A 19,414-nucleotide genomic window follows, 5' to 3' on the forward strand; every position below is an offset into this window, starting at 1 on the left:
TAGTTTGTGTTTAACAATTCTGTCGATTCTAAATTGTGTGTTTTTTGTTTTTTCTAATTTTTACTGAATGTAAATTCTGTTTAAATTGTTATGACTGCTATTGCAACTGAAATTATCATGTAATCAGAATGTATATTTCACATGAATTGTAAACTCCTCCACTATTTATCACACCAATTTTCATTGACTGTAATGTCCTGCCTTTGTGGCCTGGGGTGCAAATGAAAAGGTTCTGTTAATGAGTCCACCTACAAAGCTGTGAAATTGTTTGAAATAAATAAACACGTGAATGAATGTGGGTCTAACTTCCTGTTCGTTATTTCTTTTTATATAGGGTGCATGATTTGCCTGGGACAGTCCACATTTTTCAGGTTTAATCACCCAGCTGAAGCCCTCAAAATGAAAAGCATGCTGCCAGGAGGTTGGAGCCAATCTGGGCCATTTGGAATACCATCAGGTATGTGGTGCATTGTGTAGAGTAGACTTTCATATTTGTCTTTGGTGTCAATGTAGACGTTCATTTGTCTTTAGTGTTAAATTGTTTTTTACATTTACAAGGCACTGTGTGCAGGACGTGTGTCATGACACGACACTGAGATGGGCATTTTGTAGGCTGAAAATTATGTAAGTGTTGTGTGGTGGTTGGATATCTTTATATTTATACCTTGACCAAAAGGAGAGAGGTGTTTTCACAGTGCTAAAGATCATGGTGCATTTCTTCCCCAGATGGATTTTGAAGCCTTTGTTATAGAGGGGTATAAGTTGTAGATTCTGAGAACAAGATATGTGGTGTGAAGCAGTTCATTCTCATCATCATCAGTACTGAAACAGCAGACTTTTAGTCGTCTCAACTCATGAAACTTTCCCAGGCTACTAGCTTATCCCCTTTTGCCTGTAATGCCCTGCAAGCTTGCTTCCTTTCTAGATCTGTTTTGCTACATGTAGAGCTAGCTTCAGAGAAATGGACACATTCTAATTTAAATCAAAATGTTATGCAAATTTCTTACGTATCTCTAAGTCTTGTTTAGGTCTCTTGTTATCTTTTTGTCTTCATTTTGGTGAACTCTAGCAGGTCAGACCACTGCCCTTTTTATGATTCTTCACTTCCTTTAGTAATGCCTTGACAGTGGAGCCTTTCCTTCATAGTTGTTCTTCAGTTTGTTCCGGTATTGTTTTTTGTGTTTGTTATTCATAAGCTTTTATTACTTGCTGTTACTGTTCTGTACTGTTTGGCTGATTTTGACATTTATTGATAATGGAGAGTAGGATATTTAGGAAGTACCTGTGTGGTCAGAAAATCGTGCTATAAGATGGGCATGCATTCTGTGTAATTTGCTTAGGATATGAGCATCTTATCCTGACTGTGGTATCTGTCAGTAGTTTGCACCTTCTATTGCTAAAGGCAGGAAAATAAGTTGTTTTTGTTATAGAAGCACGACTCTGTATCAACTTATGATTGGGCTTCAGTCTCAAGCACTACATTAGGGTCAGCTGCTTTGACCTCCAAGATAAGCTTGTAGGTAGTAAAGATAACAATGTTACTTCTAAAGACAAAAACTGAAAAACGAGGCAGAGAAGAGGAGAAGAAGGAAGAGGAGGACGGGAGTAAACCTTATAAAGTAAGAAATTCCTCTACAGCTCCTTTTGATAAAAAAGCCAAGAATACAGGAGAAATTAACTTCCACATATTCTCCTTTTGGTGTGTCTGAAATTCCTGCTAATTTTTTTTCCTCCAACCTACCTCCCTGGGACCTAACCTACCTCCCTAGGTCCTACCCTGTAGCTCCTTTACCTGTATCCAGTCAGCCGATTTGTTCGACTGGGAGAAACAGCCTGACATCCCATGGCTAGGCAAGAGCTCTGCAGTCCCTTAGCTCCTGCATGGAACTCTTAATTAGCCCATTTGTTCCTCCGCTGGTGAGAGTTGCATAGTAGGGAAGCTGTACAGCTGCAGGGCCTGAGGAGCAGCCTTTTGGCAGCTTGCTGCTTGGTTGGGAGAAGGAGGCTTGCTTCCTGACATACAGTCTTCTCTCTCTTACTGGCTTCACAGGACAGAGCTCCTCATTGGCAGCATGAGCCAGCCTAGCTGTTACAGGCAGTTGATACGCCAAACTACTTTTTCATATTACCATTGCCACAGGTTCAACAGCTTTCAACAGCTTCCCTCTCCTCAGAGATGAATGAGCTGATGTTGGCAAGCCATGCTCTGCCTAGTCCCTCAGGTGCCAGTGCCACTAAATGAACATGGTCATCTCAGCTATAGTCATGGCTGCATCCCTCTACACCACATGGCTAGACTGTTCCTGTGAAAAGTTTTAAGACCGTCTCCCATTCAACTAGTCAGAGCTGCAAGTATGTGTTCTTTCTCAAATTCTGAGGTAAGTAGAATTTCTGCATCTTCCAGACTATATTTAGCTATAGTCTTTAGGAGTCATTTTATTCCTCCTATCAAGGCTGACTATGAAAAGATGATTGAAACCTTTTTTGCCCCCCACAACATTTCTTTTTTATTCCCCATGTGGTATTAGGGCAAACAGAGCTGCTTTTTCTTTTCCTTGTTGTTCATGTGCCGGTCCCAGTGAAGCCAGGCATGAACTATCAGGTGCTAGTATCAACCCTGGCAGTTGTGTGAGCATCAGCTGGGATCTCAGTGCTAGGACCACTGCCTTTGGGTTGACTCCTTCCAACATCAGCTTTGCTTTCTGTTTCAGTGGTTTTGGCATCTATGCTGCTGAGATCAATCAGTCATGGAGCTTGGGGTCTCTCTGTCAAGGTTAGCTTTTCAAGATCAGTTTCTGTGCTGTTTTTGGTGCTGATGCCAGTGCCAGTGGAGTCTAGTTTTTCAGCATTCAGGGTCAAAGCTTTCAATGTCAGGCCTGGTGTCAGTGTGTGTCTCTGTCATGTTATCGGTGGTAGGTCTGTCTCGAATAGTATCAATGTAGATATTTATAGTGTCATTCTCAGCATTGACTGACTTTGGCTTCAGGCAGCTCGACTTGGTACTCTTGGCCTCAAACTCTGATACCAGTGATATACACTGTCCTGCATTTGCCACTCTCAGAGCCTGTACTACCCATGACACTGACCTTAGCAGGAGACTTTTCTTTGTCTGACCCATTGTTGTTCCATTTTTTTCACTCATCAAGGCAGATGTGTGGAAGGGTTTGCAGGAGCAATCCCAGGTATCTGGTCTTGTGCTGACCACTTCATTGTCCTCAGACTTGTCACCTCTGAGGTCAAGTTGGAAGCATAGGTGCAAGAAGAGGCAATTAGGCTCCTATTAGGAGTTTCTCTTCCCTAGATATTGAGAATGAAGAGGGATTTGATTTGTTACCATCCCCTAGACGACCCCAACTTTGGGGAGGTCCTTGAGATGATGAGACAAACAGGGGATAACCCTCCGATCCTGTGATCTTTCTGCTAAAAGATACTGCAAAAGTCCTTGTAGGTCTACTGTCCTCTTTCCTGGGTGGTCCCTCCTGTTGGTAAAAATCATACTTTTGGTTGTAAGAACTGCATGGGATAACCCTGATGTTATGGCACCTATCTTGAGGAACCCAGACAAGGCTCTAAGCCTCTCAGAGACTGGTCTGCTGGCTACAGACTCCCAAACCAAATTATACTGTTGCTGCAGCAGCCATTGAAAAAACTGTTACTCCAGAGAGCTGTGCTGATAGCTCCCAGATAAGATTTAAGGCCATGGACAGGCTTGGGAAGTGCATTTACTTATCTTTCACTTTTCCTTGATGGTGGTAAACTGTCTTTCTAATGTAATTAGATTTCTGAGAGAGTTGGTTAATGAAATGTGCCAGTCAGTGGAGGAATTGCTGATTGGCAGTTTAAACATAAAATGCAGGTTTAGATGGCAGTTGATTTCTTACTCACAAGTCTGCAGATGGTGCAGCTAGGGCAGCTGGCACTAACATGGCAAAGTCAGTCAGGTGCTACCAAGCAGAATGGTGAAGAGCTAAAGACTTCAAGAGAACTGTCAGCATTGCACCTTCAGAGGGAATGCTGCTTTCAGCCTGTCAGTAGGCAGTCACTTGAAGAACACCAAAGAAGTGAGAGTAATACCCATGCCACTGTTACTGTCAAGTTCCAAACTTTGTAGTGCAACTTTTTAAGGCTGCAGTAGACTCCACGTCATCTCTGATTTCAGTATGACCATCACCAACAGAAGAAATGGAGGTCTAGAAGGAACCATTGTGGCCATTGTAACTTCTTGAATGATTGCTGGCTGAGAGGTAAGAATAATCAGTAGGATTACCATAGTCTCCCTTCAGGAAGACAGCGAGTGGTCTAATCTCGGACACTTTCTCAGACAGTCCCACTCTGGAGGAAGTTAGGGGTTGTTTGTTGCTCTGCTTGCAGGTGTGTTTTGTCATAGTACAGGGCAAGTAAATAGTGACATCCAGAAGCTGTATGATTTCCTTTTACTCCTCTCTCCAGCCACACTCTGTCACATTGGCAGATACCCCACCCAGGGCTGTGTTAACACGATCCTTTCTAGTTATCAATCATATTTATGGGAAATCTTATCTCCAGTTACAGCCTCAGTTGCTGATTACTGATACCTCATGAGTGATCCATCAGTTCTTCTGTAGTGTAGAAACCCTTCCATTGCTGGGAGAAGTCTTGCTGTGATCTCGTTGCATCCCTAACCAGAGCCACATACAGCAACTTCTTCCCCAGGACGGCATCCCAGGGATGCTGTCATCTGGAACTGAGACAAGTCTCCTTTACGTTTTCCCCCATGTCCTCTTATTCTGAAATTCATACTGAAAGTCAGGAAGAACAACTGCAAAGTAATTATCAAAGCCTTGTTTTGGCTTGGACAAGAGTGGTTTCCTCTGCTCAGGCCTCAACTTCTGTATGTTAGTTCCTTCAGAACCTTCATGACCCACCCATCTAGCCAGCATCACCTAGACTTCCATTCACTCTGCATAACTGTATGGTTTCTCCAATTCACATAATTACTGGAATCCAGAGACAGTATTCGTTTTGTGGGCCATGAGCAAAGCTCAAGTTGGAGGCTGCCTGAACACTACAGTCTAGGTATCGCTCTGTTGCTGCCATCTCTCATAATTAACCTTTTAGTTCATACTTGAAGGCATTAGAAGTAGTATGCAGAGACTAAACTATAGTTACAGTGCTGTTACATTACAGCAGACCTGTTTACAACACCAAGTTGTCCCATCCCATAAAGCAACATTCATAGCTACTGGTATTTAGTTGCAGTGATGTCAGTTTAGAACAACCTTATATACAGGACTGACATTAGGTGAAATGATGCCCTAGGTAAAGTCTCTGTTTCCCCTCCCCCCCACACACATCTCAAAGTGCTCCTGTTTTCTAGCCATCCTGACATTCCTGCACAATACGTATTACTTTTTTCTTTATTTTCTCACATTTGCTGTTCTCTTCAGCTTTTTCCAGAAACCATGGTTTTCTAGATGCAATGAGGTGTATTTGAGATTTTTTAAAACAATATTTTCATACAAAGATGGCCTGAACAAAAACATGACTAAGGAAAGAAATGGAGTATTACTGTTTGACTTTACTTACCTTGCATCCTTTTAACATGCTCTAACTGGCCAAGCCTGCACAGTAATAACTGTGTAGAAAAGTTTAGGAAATTATTAATTAAGCCAGCGGCCATGGGGTTATAGATGCTTTGAGGTGTACTTTAGAGTATTTCCCCCCAACATTTTGATCCAGTGATGGCCTGAACAATATTTCTGAGGAAGCAAAAAAATTCATTCATTTTGTTTCTTTCATGGATGATCACATCTGAGAATACTGTCAGCATCCCTACATTCTAACCAAAAAAAGCATTCACCTTCTGTGCACCCCTCTGATGTTAGATTAGAATGAAAGTGAATGCAGTAATGGCCATGGCCATATATTTCAAGTGACTACTGTCATACGTGTGTGTGTGTGTGTGTGTGTGTGTGTGTGTGTGTGTGTGTGTGTGTGTGTGTGTATGTATATATATATATATATATATATATGTGTGTGTGTGTATGTATGTGTGTGTGTATATATATATATATATATATATATATATATATATATATATATATATATGTATGTATGTGTGTGTGTATGTATATAAGCCTCCTTACTCCCACCCCCAAAAGGCAGCCACTTTCTCTATACACCCCCCTCCCAATGCCAGCCTGGGACACAGCTGAGAGAACAAATAGAACACAGTAGTATATTTTAGCCTGTTGTCAGACATATATAAAAACATCCCTCCATATCTCTTCCCCTAAAAGATAGCTGCATGTGTTTCTGATGTTTGATAGTGAAGAAAGAAAGAAGTAATGATCACAGTAATGTATTCCAACTTGTTCCTCCTAAATAGTACACTTACAGTACACAAGCTATAGTGGCATTCTTTGCACACATACAAAGTCTGTGAGTAAAGTAAAAAAAAGTAATGACCACAATGTCCCCAGCCCCAACACAAACTAGAGCACCCTTCTATGCTTACCTCTGAGGCCAGTAAGAAAAGTTAAAGGTATAATGACTACACTGTCCTTCCTATATATACATCCCCTGAAGTTTGATTATAAGGAAGATTAAAGAAGGCATGACCAGCTCCCCACACAAACTACAGCAGCCTTCTGTGTACATCTGTGAGCAGGGCTGGGTATCTACAGTATGTGGATTTGAGGGCAGAGGCCACCACTGAGTCCATGTCAAAGTCCATCTGTACATTTAGGGTATAGGGGACTGCAGGCTCTTAGAAGCTGTAAGAGTATGGGTGTTCTGTGATGCACTTTCTGTTCTGTACACTTCAGATGTCAAATAGTAATAAAATGATGGCCATATAATGCATTTCCACCAAATTCCATGCAAACAGCAACCACACCACACATTAAAGTATTCCAAGTTGCTTCACACAAGTCACATTTGGTCTGCAAAGCCAGACTAACGAGCAACAGCAGCAGTTAGCCATTTTCTTCCACAGATAGCCCCAACAGGTCTAAGATGTCTGACTCTTTTATAAAAAAAAATAAACTAAAATAAGGGTCACATAGTAATGCATTCAAATAACTGTCAATTCAAACTGCTGTTTCCAAAATGTGAAAAAAAGCACCAGCAACCAAACAGGAAGCACCACAAAAATATACTTGAACAAAAAGTTTGTTTATTGGGCACTTTCATCCAAATGTAAACCTCATCTTCTTCTGAATAAATGATCAAAGATTTTTTTTTGTAGAGCATTAGCACAAGTACCGGGAATCTGTTGTTTCTTTTGTTGGTGGTTGCTGGGGTCTTCCAGGTGTTGCCAGTTCTTTGAATCACAATGATAGTTCAGATGTCATACTGGATCTTTCTGGGCATCCAGTTCCTGAGACACTTTCTGCTACGTTTAGAAATATTACTGCTGTTTTACAAGGAACTCAGTGTTCTGTTTTGTTGGTGTCTCAGCAGCTAGCAAATCCATTGTAGGTTTGTAGCACTTCCTCCCTGAACCTTTTGTTGGACAGTGGTGATGTTGATGTTACTGTTATTGATGGACTAGAAAATGCAACTGATTCTAGGTCACTTTCATGTACTATAGAAGAGTTAATTTTAGACCCAAGCTGAGTTCCTTTTTATGTTAGTAGGAGAATTCCTTTGGTGTGTCTAATTCTTATGCAGCTGCAATTAACCGCTATCCTAGTGGTGGTTCCACACTCAAAGATTGCGCTAAACATTTTGAGAAGAAATTGAACAGATACCAATATGAAATATAATAGATTATAGCTTGTACTTGGAACATTGTAAGTTTAAAAACTGTAAAACACAATGAACATTTGATTAATTAATTGCATGATGAGATACAAAAAATAGACAACCAAATTCACAGTATGGCTGTGTTCAGTTCAATTCAAGAAGAAAATGAAGCTTTTTTTTATTGCAAAAGACCACTGTATCAAAAGGCCAAACAGTTTAATGTAATGGTACTGCCTTTCCCCTTCCGCAAGCGTCACGTAATGTGTGTTTGGCTTGTTCTGATCAGCAGTCTTCCTTCAGCATGGCTTTGATGAGACCAGACAGGATTTTTAAAATCTATACCTCCAAGGAGATTGGAGAGAATTGTGCAAAGACAGGGACTGCAGAACTATCGAACATCAACGAACATTCATTATAGGGGGAATTTACAGAACCCTTGGAAGTATCATTTGGGCCCACGTGGGAAAGGGAAAAATAGAGGGCAGTTTCATGGTCTTAGGAGATGGTAAACTGTGATAGACAGGCTGAGAAGCCTCTAGTGGAAAGTAATGGTTTAATTTTTAACTACACTAAAGAACCTTTTTCTGATGGACATTTGGATTTTTTTTTAAACTTGTTTTTTTTTTGTCTTTTATACCAAGTTTTAGTGCGATCAAGGTTAACACTTGAATTTTCTAATAAAAATTTTTAAATCAGTTACATTTAAGTTTTATTTTTAGGCATTAAGATTTAAACAAAAGGTTGTTTATCTAAAACTTCTACATTTAATCCACCCCTCACGGCTACTTTACAGGCATTCAATGATGCTTGTATTAAGGATGCAATGTATCTATTTCTGATAATAGGGTTAATTGTGAGTATTACAGTTTAAATCACCATGGCTATGATTTGGTTAAAAAATTGGTCGAGATGAACCTGAGGTTCATGAAAGCTGACAAGGGAGGTAGATTTATGATCATGTAGCAGTGTGATTATGTGCAAGATATTGGAAAGCTATTATGAAATCATGATGAGTTTGTAGAGATGCAGTTATATGGAATTTATCAGCAATATAAATATAATTATATGTATTTGATGCTTTTTGATTTGTACAGTCAGGGTTATACTACTTTTGAAATTTTGATTTTTTTGTATGTTGAGGCTCCTTGGCTGGGTATTAAGTTTGGCATACCCAAAGTTCATAAAACACCTGATCCCGTGTTGTCCACTTTCATCCAATTCAACATTTGGGTTGTTGGTTTCGATCAAATCTGACCTCAGCACTTTTTTCTAGAGCTGTGGATCTGAGGTTCTGACTCTTCCCCTACCCATAATTCCCTCATCTCCACTAAGTTACCTCAGATCTCATATGCTGCCTGAAACTTCCAGATGTGTGCCCAAGATATCTGCTTATCACGGTAAGTGAAAGTGTCTCTTCTTAAAAATTATCAATATTTTTGACTCCTCCCTTCCCTTTTAGGTAGTGTAGTTAGTAATATGGTATAGCTGTGTAGTTATACCTTTAGATATTTTTAGGATATTTATAAGATAGTTGTTAAAAACAGATTAGGTGTTGGGTTTTTGGTGTGACTCTTTTCTCAGTAAATATAGTGTACTACTTATTAGCTGTTAGGTTTCTGGTGTGACTGTTTTTTAGATAAGTATAGTATGCTACTTGTTAGAATTTAATTGTATATTGCAGTTTTTCTAATATCAGAGAAACATCAAGGTTTTAAAAAGTGCTTGGCTTGCGGACACAAAATTCCTACTCAAGACCGGCATTCTTTTCCATGTATTGCTTATGTGCTGTCCACCTTCAAGCTGACTGTGATATTTTTGCTGCTTTTTGGTCCAGGGCTGTTAAAGGCAGGGAAAAACCTTCCTTTGAAAGAATTTCTCCCCCCTCAGACAGGATTTTCATCTTCTTTCTATCTAAGGATATCTTCTGCTATGAGACCAGCTTCAGCTTCCCCAAATAAACCAGGAAAAAAGTAAGGAAAAGGAAAAAGAGATTAGTTTAAGGGGAAACAAAGAGAAGTAGAAAGGTTGACAGATAAAAAAATATGAAGAGAGAAAAGATCTTTGAAATCAGCAAAGGTCTCTGGATCTGAATGATCCTTCAGGTCTGGCATCTAAAACTGCAAGGAAGTTGGATCCACCAGCAAGTCAGATCTGATCTCCCTTTCCTCAAGCTAGGTTCTCACTGTGAGCACTCCATCAGTAGCATCATCATAGAATTCACCCCGATCCACCAGAAACCGTACAGAAATAGATATTGACTGTATGATGAGGAAATTTCTAAGGGCACAAATCCAACTGGGAGTCCTCCCTGCCCTGTCCCCAAGACTCCAGCTACAGGACTATCTTACCCTTCACCCTTTTCTCCAGTACTGGTCTGTTCTTCAGATATGGTTCCCACAAGGATGAGTTCTTCCAGTGCCCCTCATTTGGATCTTGACAGTACAAGGAACTTCATCATTGACTACATCCCTTACTCACTGGGCTCTGATTCTATTTGAATTGAGACGAGTCTCAAAGCCAAAGCATCAGTGTTGGGTTCCCGGTGGTGGGGTGACCCTGAAATTTTCAGAGCTATCACTTCCTCTTGGGGCCTTGGCAATCAATAGCTCGGATCTGAGGTTGATGTCAGTTGGAAAGTTCCTGAGGCTTCAGATTGGGGAAACACTTCCTTGGCTCCAGTTACATCACTGGCTGTTGAAAGGGTCCTGGCTGGGTCAGAAAGGCAAGTGCGGACCTTGAGTTTTGATCCATCCTGACTCCCATTGGATTCCTTGACTTATTCCCCTCATTGAGGGCAGTCGGTATCTGTAAGCTTGGAGGGTAATCACCACTCGAGTTCCCAGTTTGATTTAGACCTGTCCCTAGTGGGGGTCTATATTATTAAATTGAAAGTTGATTTGATTGAATGCTTAAATGTCGATACCAGAATGTCGAACTGCAACATGGTCGACAGGTTAAAATGTTGAAAATCAAAAGAACGAAATGTTATAGTTGGTCAAACCATGAACAATAATGTACGATGTCACCCGTACATTCCGTAGTTAGAAAGTACTATTTTTACAGTGTAGAATATAAAAACATATTTGAAATATATGTAGATGTAAAAATTACTAATTAGAACATATCAGAGGATTAAGAAATTACATTTTAAGTGCTGATATGATACTGTACAGTTTTCTATAAATAAAATATAGAACATGTCACCCATGTGCGTTTGACTACGTGTCATTTTCAAAATGGCTAGCACTTCGCCTGTAGCTCCTGGCATTCTAGGTAACTACTATGAGACTATAACATCTGAGAAAAACAGGGACATGTTACATGTAGATGGCTATTTATATACATTAGAAAAGACAATCAAGGATAAACGATATTGGTGCTGTAAGCTTAAACTAGCATGTAAATGCAAAGGTAGAGCAATCACTATGAAGCAAGTAGATGGTGAAATGTTGTTAAAGTCTGTTTTGCATTCTCATGCATCAGATGCTAGTGAAGTAGAACATTATATAGCTTGTCACCAATTAAAAAAAACAGTTCGTCTGTCCAGAAGTGCACCAACATCAGTAGTAGATGAGATTATTGCCAACACATCTGTAGAAAGCACTTTGTCTGCCTTCTAGACGTTCTATGTTGCAACAGGTAAATTGTGTACAACGTAAAAAGATGCTTACTTATACCATGGCTTCAACACCTTTAAATAAAGTAAATGTTACTGAGTGTGTTTTGAAAGAAGGTTCTTTTATACAGAAACGCAAAGTTGACTTATGTAATAATATACATGTGTTAGTTTTCACAACTAACGAGAACTTGCAAGATTTGTGTTCATCTGCAGTTTGGTTTATGGATGGTGTATATTTAACAAAAGGTCGGCTTTGTTGTCAGCTATATACTAACCATGGTATGGTGACCTTTGGCAATAACAGTAAAAGTTTACCTTTGGTCTGCTGTTTAATGTATAAAAAGTTGTACAAATCGTACAACTACTTGTGGGAATGTCTACATGAGGTGTTATCATCTGTTGATCTAGAGGCTAAAGTAGAATACATTTTGTCTGACTTTGAGATGGCAGCTATTAAAAGTGTAAGACATAATTTCCATAAGGTAACTTCTAAGGGATGTTTGTTTCACTTTTCACAAGCTGTTTGGTGAAAGGTACAATCTGTAGGATTGTCTTTGTATGGAAAGTCTGTATAGTTTCAGTTAGCTGTTAAGAAACTTGTAGCTTTGTCTTTTGTACAGGAAGATTATGTGGTCAGTACATTTAACAGCATATCAGAAGCATTTCCTGTTGAAGGGAAAGGATTACTGTCATACTTTGCCGAAGTGTATGTTTTAGGACGTGTCCGAAAGCAGCAAACTAGATCAGCACACTTTTCAAGATTTCCGCCAATGTTTCCAATTTTGTTTTGGAATATTTCCAGTTTGAATGATTTGTCACTTCTACATACTCAAAACTATGTTGAAGGCTGGCATAGACGTGTCAGGTGTCTATTTGGTAGATGTGTTTCAGATATTCTAGCTGCTCTTAATGTTTTGGTACGTGAGCAAAACAGGGTAAATTAGTTAAATTGTCCACTGTCACCTAAGAAGCGGAAAAGTATTGAAAGGCAACTTTGTATGCAAGCAGTATTGCAGAAAAGGACTGAGTATTGTACCACTGATTTTGTGCGAGCTATAGCTGTGCCATTAAAAATGTAATTTAACGCATTACGACTGTAATGCACCACACAGTCTTATTACTTCAGTTTGTGTTAGGTGTTCTTTATTGAGTTAGATATGTATCTATTATAGTAATACACACATTTCTCTTTCCACTTAGGACACGGGTGATTATAGGGTGATCACGTTTAATTAATTATTCATTACACACTAGGAGACGAAGCTGGCCAACTATAAAATTTCGATGTTCTGATTTTTGACGTTTACAAACCTTGAGCAAGTTGCTGTTCCACATTCTGGTGTTGACCTTTATGCATTCGATCAAATCAACTTTTGATTTAATAATATAGACTCTCCAGAGGCACCCCAGAGAGAAGGTCCTAGGAAACAGAGGTGCAAACAAAAGCACCTACACTTCTCTCATGAGTCTGTAACTGAGGACACAAATTTGGGTAAAGGTGAAGGGTCCCCTAGAAAGTCTTTTGACGACATCACATTTAGTGACATCCTAGAATTGATAAAAGAGGTCCACCAAAACCCCTTCCCCAGACAAATCTGTGTTCCTCAAAGCTTTTGTTACTGGTTCTTCTGCATCCTGGGTGGTATCTCCCATGGATACCATCATAGAACTTGTAGTACAGTGGGCATGGAAGGACTCAGACATAGTGAAAGCCATCCCCAAAAAGCCTGATAGGATTCTAGTGCCTCAAAAAGACAGAAAACATTGTATTAAAGGACCTCCAGTAGATGTCATGGTAATACCAGCAGCCATGAAAAGAGAACTGTCTGAGGAGAGTTCATCTGTTCATCCCGCTAAAAGGGAGTCAACGGCATTGGACAGATTTGGGAAATGGACTTAACCTTCAGTGACTTTCGCACTCAAAGTGCTAAATTACCTTTCATATATGACTCATTTTCAGAGGGACCTAATCAAAGAGATTGCCAAGTCCGTCTCATGTAACTTACCACTGGAGGTTCAAAAAACAGTGGATACCCAACTGTTTACCCTGCAATCCACTTCCAATGTGGCCATGTGCCTACTTTCTAATGCAAAAGATGGTACAGGCACCGACATTACCATGCATCAACATGCATGGATGCTTCTCTGTGATTTCACTGAAATCTTTTAAGACATCCTTTATTAATACCCCATTTGATGGCTCCAACCTGTTTGGTCCAAAAGTTAAAGAAACACTTACTAAGAGTGAGCAGGATGGTACCTGTCTACCATTGGAATCTGTCTCTCCACCCTTCAGAAGACCTATTCTAGCAACAAAAGGGGTGGTGATACTACGTTGTACTTTGCTGCACTGTTCCATCTGATTGCACTTTTTTAGTTTGTTCTTGGACCATGGTAGTAGAAGTTCAGGAGTGAGATAATTATCTCTGCTCCAGTTTATACGTTAGTGCTTTTATATTCTGCTTGTCATTTACCTGCTTGCAGTCCATATCTGCCCCATCCCCCATTAACACATAAGCTAAAGTTTCTGAAAGAGCTTTAATATTGCCCTTATTTGATTGCTAGCTTCTGTAGCTAGCCTGCTTGTTCCTTGAAAAATTCCCAACTCTCTCACCCTTCTGCTGTTTTACAAAGCTGTGTCTCTGCCTTCCACCCCTTACGATTATCTGATTTCCAAAGTCCCTCCCTCCCCTCTTTCATTGCTATTGACAGTTGTATAAGCTGTTTATGTACTCTTCCTACCTATTGTTTTCCATAGACCCATGATACTGAGCGCTCACCCAGCAAACCAGTATTGTACTTGAGTAAACCTCCTTTATTACATGACATCATCTGCTCATTTTCCTGGAGCTCAGCAAAGCTTGTAGTCCTAGCTTGCATTCCAGACGTGTTTTACTTGTATCCAGTGCCATCCAGGCAAAGTTAAGTACCTTTGATTGCTAAATACACTTCTTATTTTGAGTGATTGCTTTTGTTTACTTTTTTATGTGTGCATTTCACTGGATTTGTTGTAAAAAAAATTGCTTTTCCTCTCACTGTTACTATGTTGAAATTACCTTCAGCAAGAGATTTCCTGCTAGTTGTGTAAGTGGTATGTGTTAGCTTTGCACTTGTGGGTCTTTTCTGTGTTTTTACATCAGGAGGACTGGATTTGCCTGGACTGTCTGAGTTGGGAAGTACACAAAAGAACTCAGTGTAGTTATTTTATTGGCCAGAGGGCTCATTATTTAGTTTGCTGTTTTTTTTGTGCTGCTATAAATTTTGCATGTTTGCGTGGGTTAGCAGTGCCCTGTAATGTAGCAAACACAGAGAAAGCAGATTTGTCTCTGTAGAACAGTCTGTAAAGGTGTAACCTGTAAAACAGCAATATAGTACTGCAGTGGTGGTGTTGCGGTAGCGTTGTCGCCTCACAGTAAGACGTTGTCCTGTTCGATTCTTCTGTGTGGAGACATGCGTGAATGGGCATACCTTCGTTGAAGGTTGTGCATCAGAACCAGCAACTCGGCACGTAAAAATCTACTGTCAATCATTAGCGGGCCGGAGTTCCGCTGTAGCAACCCCTAACCGGGAAAAGCCGAAAGACACAACAACAACCTTGTGCACCAACAAGCTTATAGCAGGTAGATGGGCCTTGAGTAACAACATCTACAGATTTAGTAGACTTCATTATTATATAAACATTACAGTTAGAACTTAATACTGTTTAGCATAATCTGCCCAAATAAAACACCCTTATTAGTCTGCCAAAGCACCCTTATTAGTCTGCACAAAGCACCCTTTATAGCCTTCTAAACCCAGTGCACCACCCCCTTGTAGCTCCCAATTTTAAGGACTGGACAGTATGGATATGCAGTTTCCTGACTTCTCTTTAGCCATCTTGATGGATTTGGACATCTTGAGACATTATGGTGATTGTTTCATGTTTACTGACAAAAGCTTAATCTTTTAAGAATCAGACACAGTATTCAAGGGGTATAATTACACAATGACACTGGAAGCTAAACTCTCACATACAAGTCCATTTCAGGTTGTTAAAACCACACACACAACACCCACCTCACATAGCACAGAGCACACGCAAAGACTAATATATGCTGATGCACTTAAAAGCAATCTTCCTAAACAGCAAAGATTACCTAGACCACACACTGTTAAAGCTATGCCGCAGTAAGCCCAAAGGCGCTCAGAAAAAAACAACACCTAACACCACACGTGCTTTCACTCTCAGTGGAGTCTCAAACACTAAACCCCTAAGGCAGGCAAACACCTTTCTCAGGACTGTCATCATAGGGGACTCCGTTGTAAGATATATTGATGCTCCTTTAACCTGCCTGAACAAGGAGAAGATAACTGTTAGTTGCTTACCTAGAGTTAGGATCCACCAAATCACTCATGCACTCAAGTCGTTATGCCACAGGTACCAGTATGATTCCCTCATAATCCATGTGGATGTAAATGACCTGAGACATACCTCTTGGACTATATGAACAGAGACATTGTTTAGCTTTCAAACTGTGTCTCAGGCTGGTGTGAGCCTGGCATTGAGCAGCATATTGCCATCACCGAGGAAGATGCCACAGTATGAGCAAAAAATGATTGATTTCAGCAACTAGCTGTCTTTCTGGTGTCATTCTAAAGGAATCCAGTATTTGTCAGCTTGGGAGGATATGGTCAGCAGACCATATTGCTTTGACAAGGATGGTCTGCACCTTTCCCCTCTAGGCTTTCTAATACTAGCTAAGGCTTTGTCCATCCAATAGTGCCTTTTTTAGACAATGCCATATTGACAAACCTACTGACATAGCAAAATCAGTGCAACAGAACCTTAAGATGTTACTGCTGAACGCCAGGAGCCTAAAAAAAAACTACACTCCCTCCAAGCCTTCTCACACTCAAGAATATGCATATCTGTGCAATTACTAAGACATGGTTTAAAGTGGCAGAGAGTAATGCATGGTTTCAGTGCCTTTCACACTTTTAGACCAGTAGCTGTACAGGCAAAGGCTAAAGTTGGAGCTGTTTCAATATACATCAGTAACAAGCATACCTCAAGGGTGGTCAGACTGGATGATATGCTGCAGTTCCTCCACTTGCAGATCACCATAGACAAAATCCTGTACCATATCCTAGCCCATTATTGGTCATCCTTCACATCCCCAAAAAGCTTACAGTGCATACTTGGACCTTAATGGAGGTACTTACCATCCAGGTTAACACTCTGCTCATAGATCATAGGATCATAGGATCACAGTCGGTTACTAGGCTAATGGCCTTGAGGCCCTTACAAGCCTAGTAGAGTTTTTCCCTCTTTTAATGGTGCTGTTAGTAGACCTGACTCAACATTTGCTGCCTCTGTCCAGAAAGGACACAGGTAAAACCCCAGGGGTGAATTTGCGATTCCCCATCCGGTTATCGAGACAATACTTGAAGAGGGTCAGTGAAGCACTCTGATTTACTAAGATTGGAAGTTTATTCCAGAGAAGGGGAAGCCTTTGGGAGATGAACCTGTCTCTCTAGCAGGTTCTGTTAGTATCACTTCTCATGTTGAGGTCACTAGAGTGGGTGCAGTGAGTACCATTTGTCTTGCTTATGTGTAGCATTTCCATCAGGAAAGGGCCAATGGAAGGCTTATAGTCCAGGCAGAGGTCACCCCTGAGTACTCTGTAGGGCACGGTGTAAAGCAACAGGGATTTTAGTCTGTCAGCATAGGACAGGTGTTGGACACCTTGAAATTCTTTGTAGGTACCTCTGAGGTCTCTCCAGTTGTTGGAGGTCCACGAAGAGGTACATACCAAAGGGCACATTATATTCTATAATTGGCCTAATAAGGGAGGAATACAGGGGGCTATAACCTCTTTTTTTTCTGAAGGCAATGCCATTATTTGTGAAATGGGCAGTGTAGAAGGCTTTCCTTACCACTGTGGAAACATGATGATTGAAGGAGAAGTTGCTGTCAGTGGGAGACTTTAGTTTTCCATGTATAGATTGGGAATCCTACATGGCCTGACATCTACAGGCACAGAGGTTCTTGGACTTTTAAATACAAACATCCTTGACCAAATAGTGAGTATTCCCACTAGAGGTTCCAACATACTGGACATCCTGATCATAAAAATGGGAGAATGCCGCACCACCCCAATGTCTCGTCCTCCCTGTTAAGGTCCAACCATAAGGCTGTCTCCTTCAAAATCAAAATCAGCTCTGTGATCTCATTAAAACCAGTAACAGAAAGCCAAACAGGGCAGCTGAAATCCCCACTGAAGTTGCAGAATGCTTATGCAAGCCAAAAAAAATCGATCCAGGAGTAGTCCAAGTGCAAAACAGGGCAGCTAAAATCCTCACCAAAGTAGCAGATTCCTTATTCAAGCCAAAAAAATCGATCCAGACGTAGTCCAAGTGCAAAACACAGCTGTATTAAATCCACATAAAACAGATAAGCGCTTTCGTCCCAGAACACTAGAACTTCATCAGATACAATAAAATTGTAAAGTTTCCCTTATAAAGACATGTGGAAGGCATCATAATTTTGAAATGAAAGAAGATACACCCCCTTAAAGACTTTTTTTTTAAATTTATTTATTTATTTTACATTTGTTTATCAGGATAGTCCGACTGGACACAGGTCCATTTTCAGCGGAGGCCCGGGGAGAAAAGCTCCAAGTATCATTTACAAAACAGGTAAAGCAAAAAAGCTCCAAGTATAATTTCCAAAATAGTTCAAGGAAGAAGTACAATGCAGGGTCTATGTTACACATAACAGTTTCATTTATACAACAATCTTATGAAAATATTAAATAAGTATAAAGTCATGACACAAAGGAATAGGTAAAGACAATATTTTTTGTTCAGACAGTAATTACAATTGTCCATGTAAGTAAGATACAGCTAGCATAGGGATTGTTGTTGCTTTAAAAAGGTTGAGAATGTTAACTAATACAGTGAAGTTTATAGAGATTTAAAGGTTTATTCCTGTAGAGGATGGTAGTTGCTAGTTTTGACAGAGAAGTTAGCAGATTAATGTGGCTTACCCAGGGAGTAGCATGAGCAGAGCCAATTGTTAGTATAGTGGTTTTTAAGGTTGTGTTTGAATATTTTAGTTGAGGTAGTAGAAGTTATGTGGCCTGGTAGAGCATTCCAAGTTTGGGCAATTTTACAAGCAAACAGAGATTTACCTGCTTCATTTTAGTGTCTAATAACCTTTCTTAGGTTCTCGTTACTGGATCTTAGCTCTCTGGAGCTGGTATATGGCTGAATTAGGTGCTGGAGTGCCGGGGTTAAATCTGGTTGGTAAAAGAGTTTCTGTGCTGTTGAGATTTGATTGAATAGTAGTGCATGTGGCACTTCAAGCCATTTGAGTTGCTTTAGGGATAAACAGTAATGGGACCTATGTGTGGATTCTGTGGCAAATTTGGCAATCTTGTTATAACATGATGCCATTGTATTAAAACAGTTGTATGTAATAAATATGCTATATAAAATAGTTTGTTCACTATTAAAACGGAATATAAATATGTAAAAATGTATAAATTACAGTATTAAAAAGTGTTATCAAAAAATAATTTTTAAAATATGTAATATCATGTAATTTATCTGTCTAATGCTTTGAGCTTTTAAAGGGAGCTGCTAAAAATATTTTCATTTAATCCTGGCCAGTTACCTACACCAAAGTGTAACTGCCAATAAAGCTTTCTCTTTTCTAAGAATATGGACCAGGCCTCAACTCTAAAGTCTGTCCTTATACTGTATATTACAAAAAAATTAAACATATGTTCTTCATTGTCCAATATGTGTTTGCTCAAAGCATTGGTTAACTGTTTTGTTTTGATCTCATAGAGGTGCTAATAAATGTGTTTTTTTAGTTTCCTGTCAGTTTTACTAATATAAAAACAGCAACATTGGTTACAGACAGCACAATAAATCACTCTTTCAGAGTTACAGTTACATCTGTGATGAATTTTGAAATTAATATTGTTGATGTTAAAAGTGTCCCCTTCCTTAATGCATTTACAAAAGTGGCACATACCACATTTGTTCATATATCCAAGTTTGTGCTCAAGTCCACTTTGT

The 19,414-nt window shown here is 39.8% G+C and overlaps 1 protein-coding gene across 8 annotated transcripts in view; it reads left to right on the forward strand.

Moving 5' to 3' along the window:
• The window catches only part of PHLDB1 (pleckstrin homology like domain family B member 1), a 2,201,164-nt gene that overhangs the window by 876,078 nt on the left and 1,305,672 nt on the right, over positions 1-19,414 (forward strand). For all 8 annotated transcript variants that reach the window (XM_044080920.1, XM_044080921.1, XM_044080924.1 and 5 more), the window contains exon 5: positions 335-457. In XM_044080920.1, coding sequence (XP_043936855.1) covers positions 335-457 — 123 coding nt within the window. The remainder of the gene's footprint in view (positions 1-334; positions 458-19,414) is intronic.

This window comes from Protopterus annectens, chromosome 8.part0 (assembly GCF_019279795.1).
Source record: "Protopterus annectens isolate FY-2018-M chromosome 8.part0, PAN1.0, whole genome shotgun sequence".
Taxonomy (NCBI): domain Eukaryota; kingdom Metazoa; phylum Chordata; order Ceratodontiformes; family Protopteridae; genus Protopterus; species Protopterus annectens.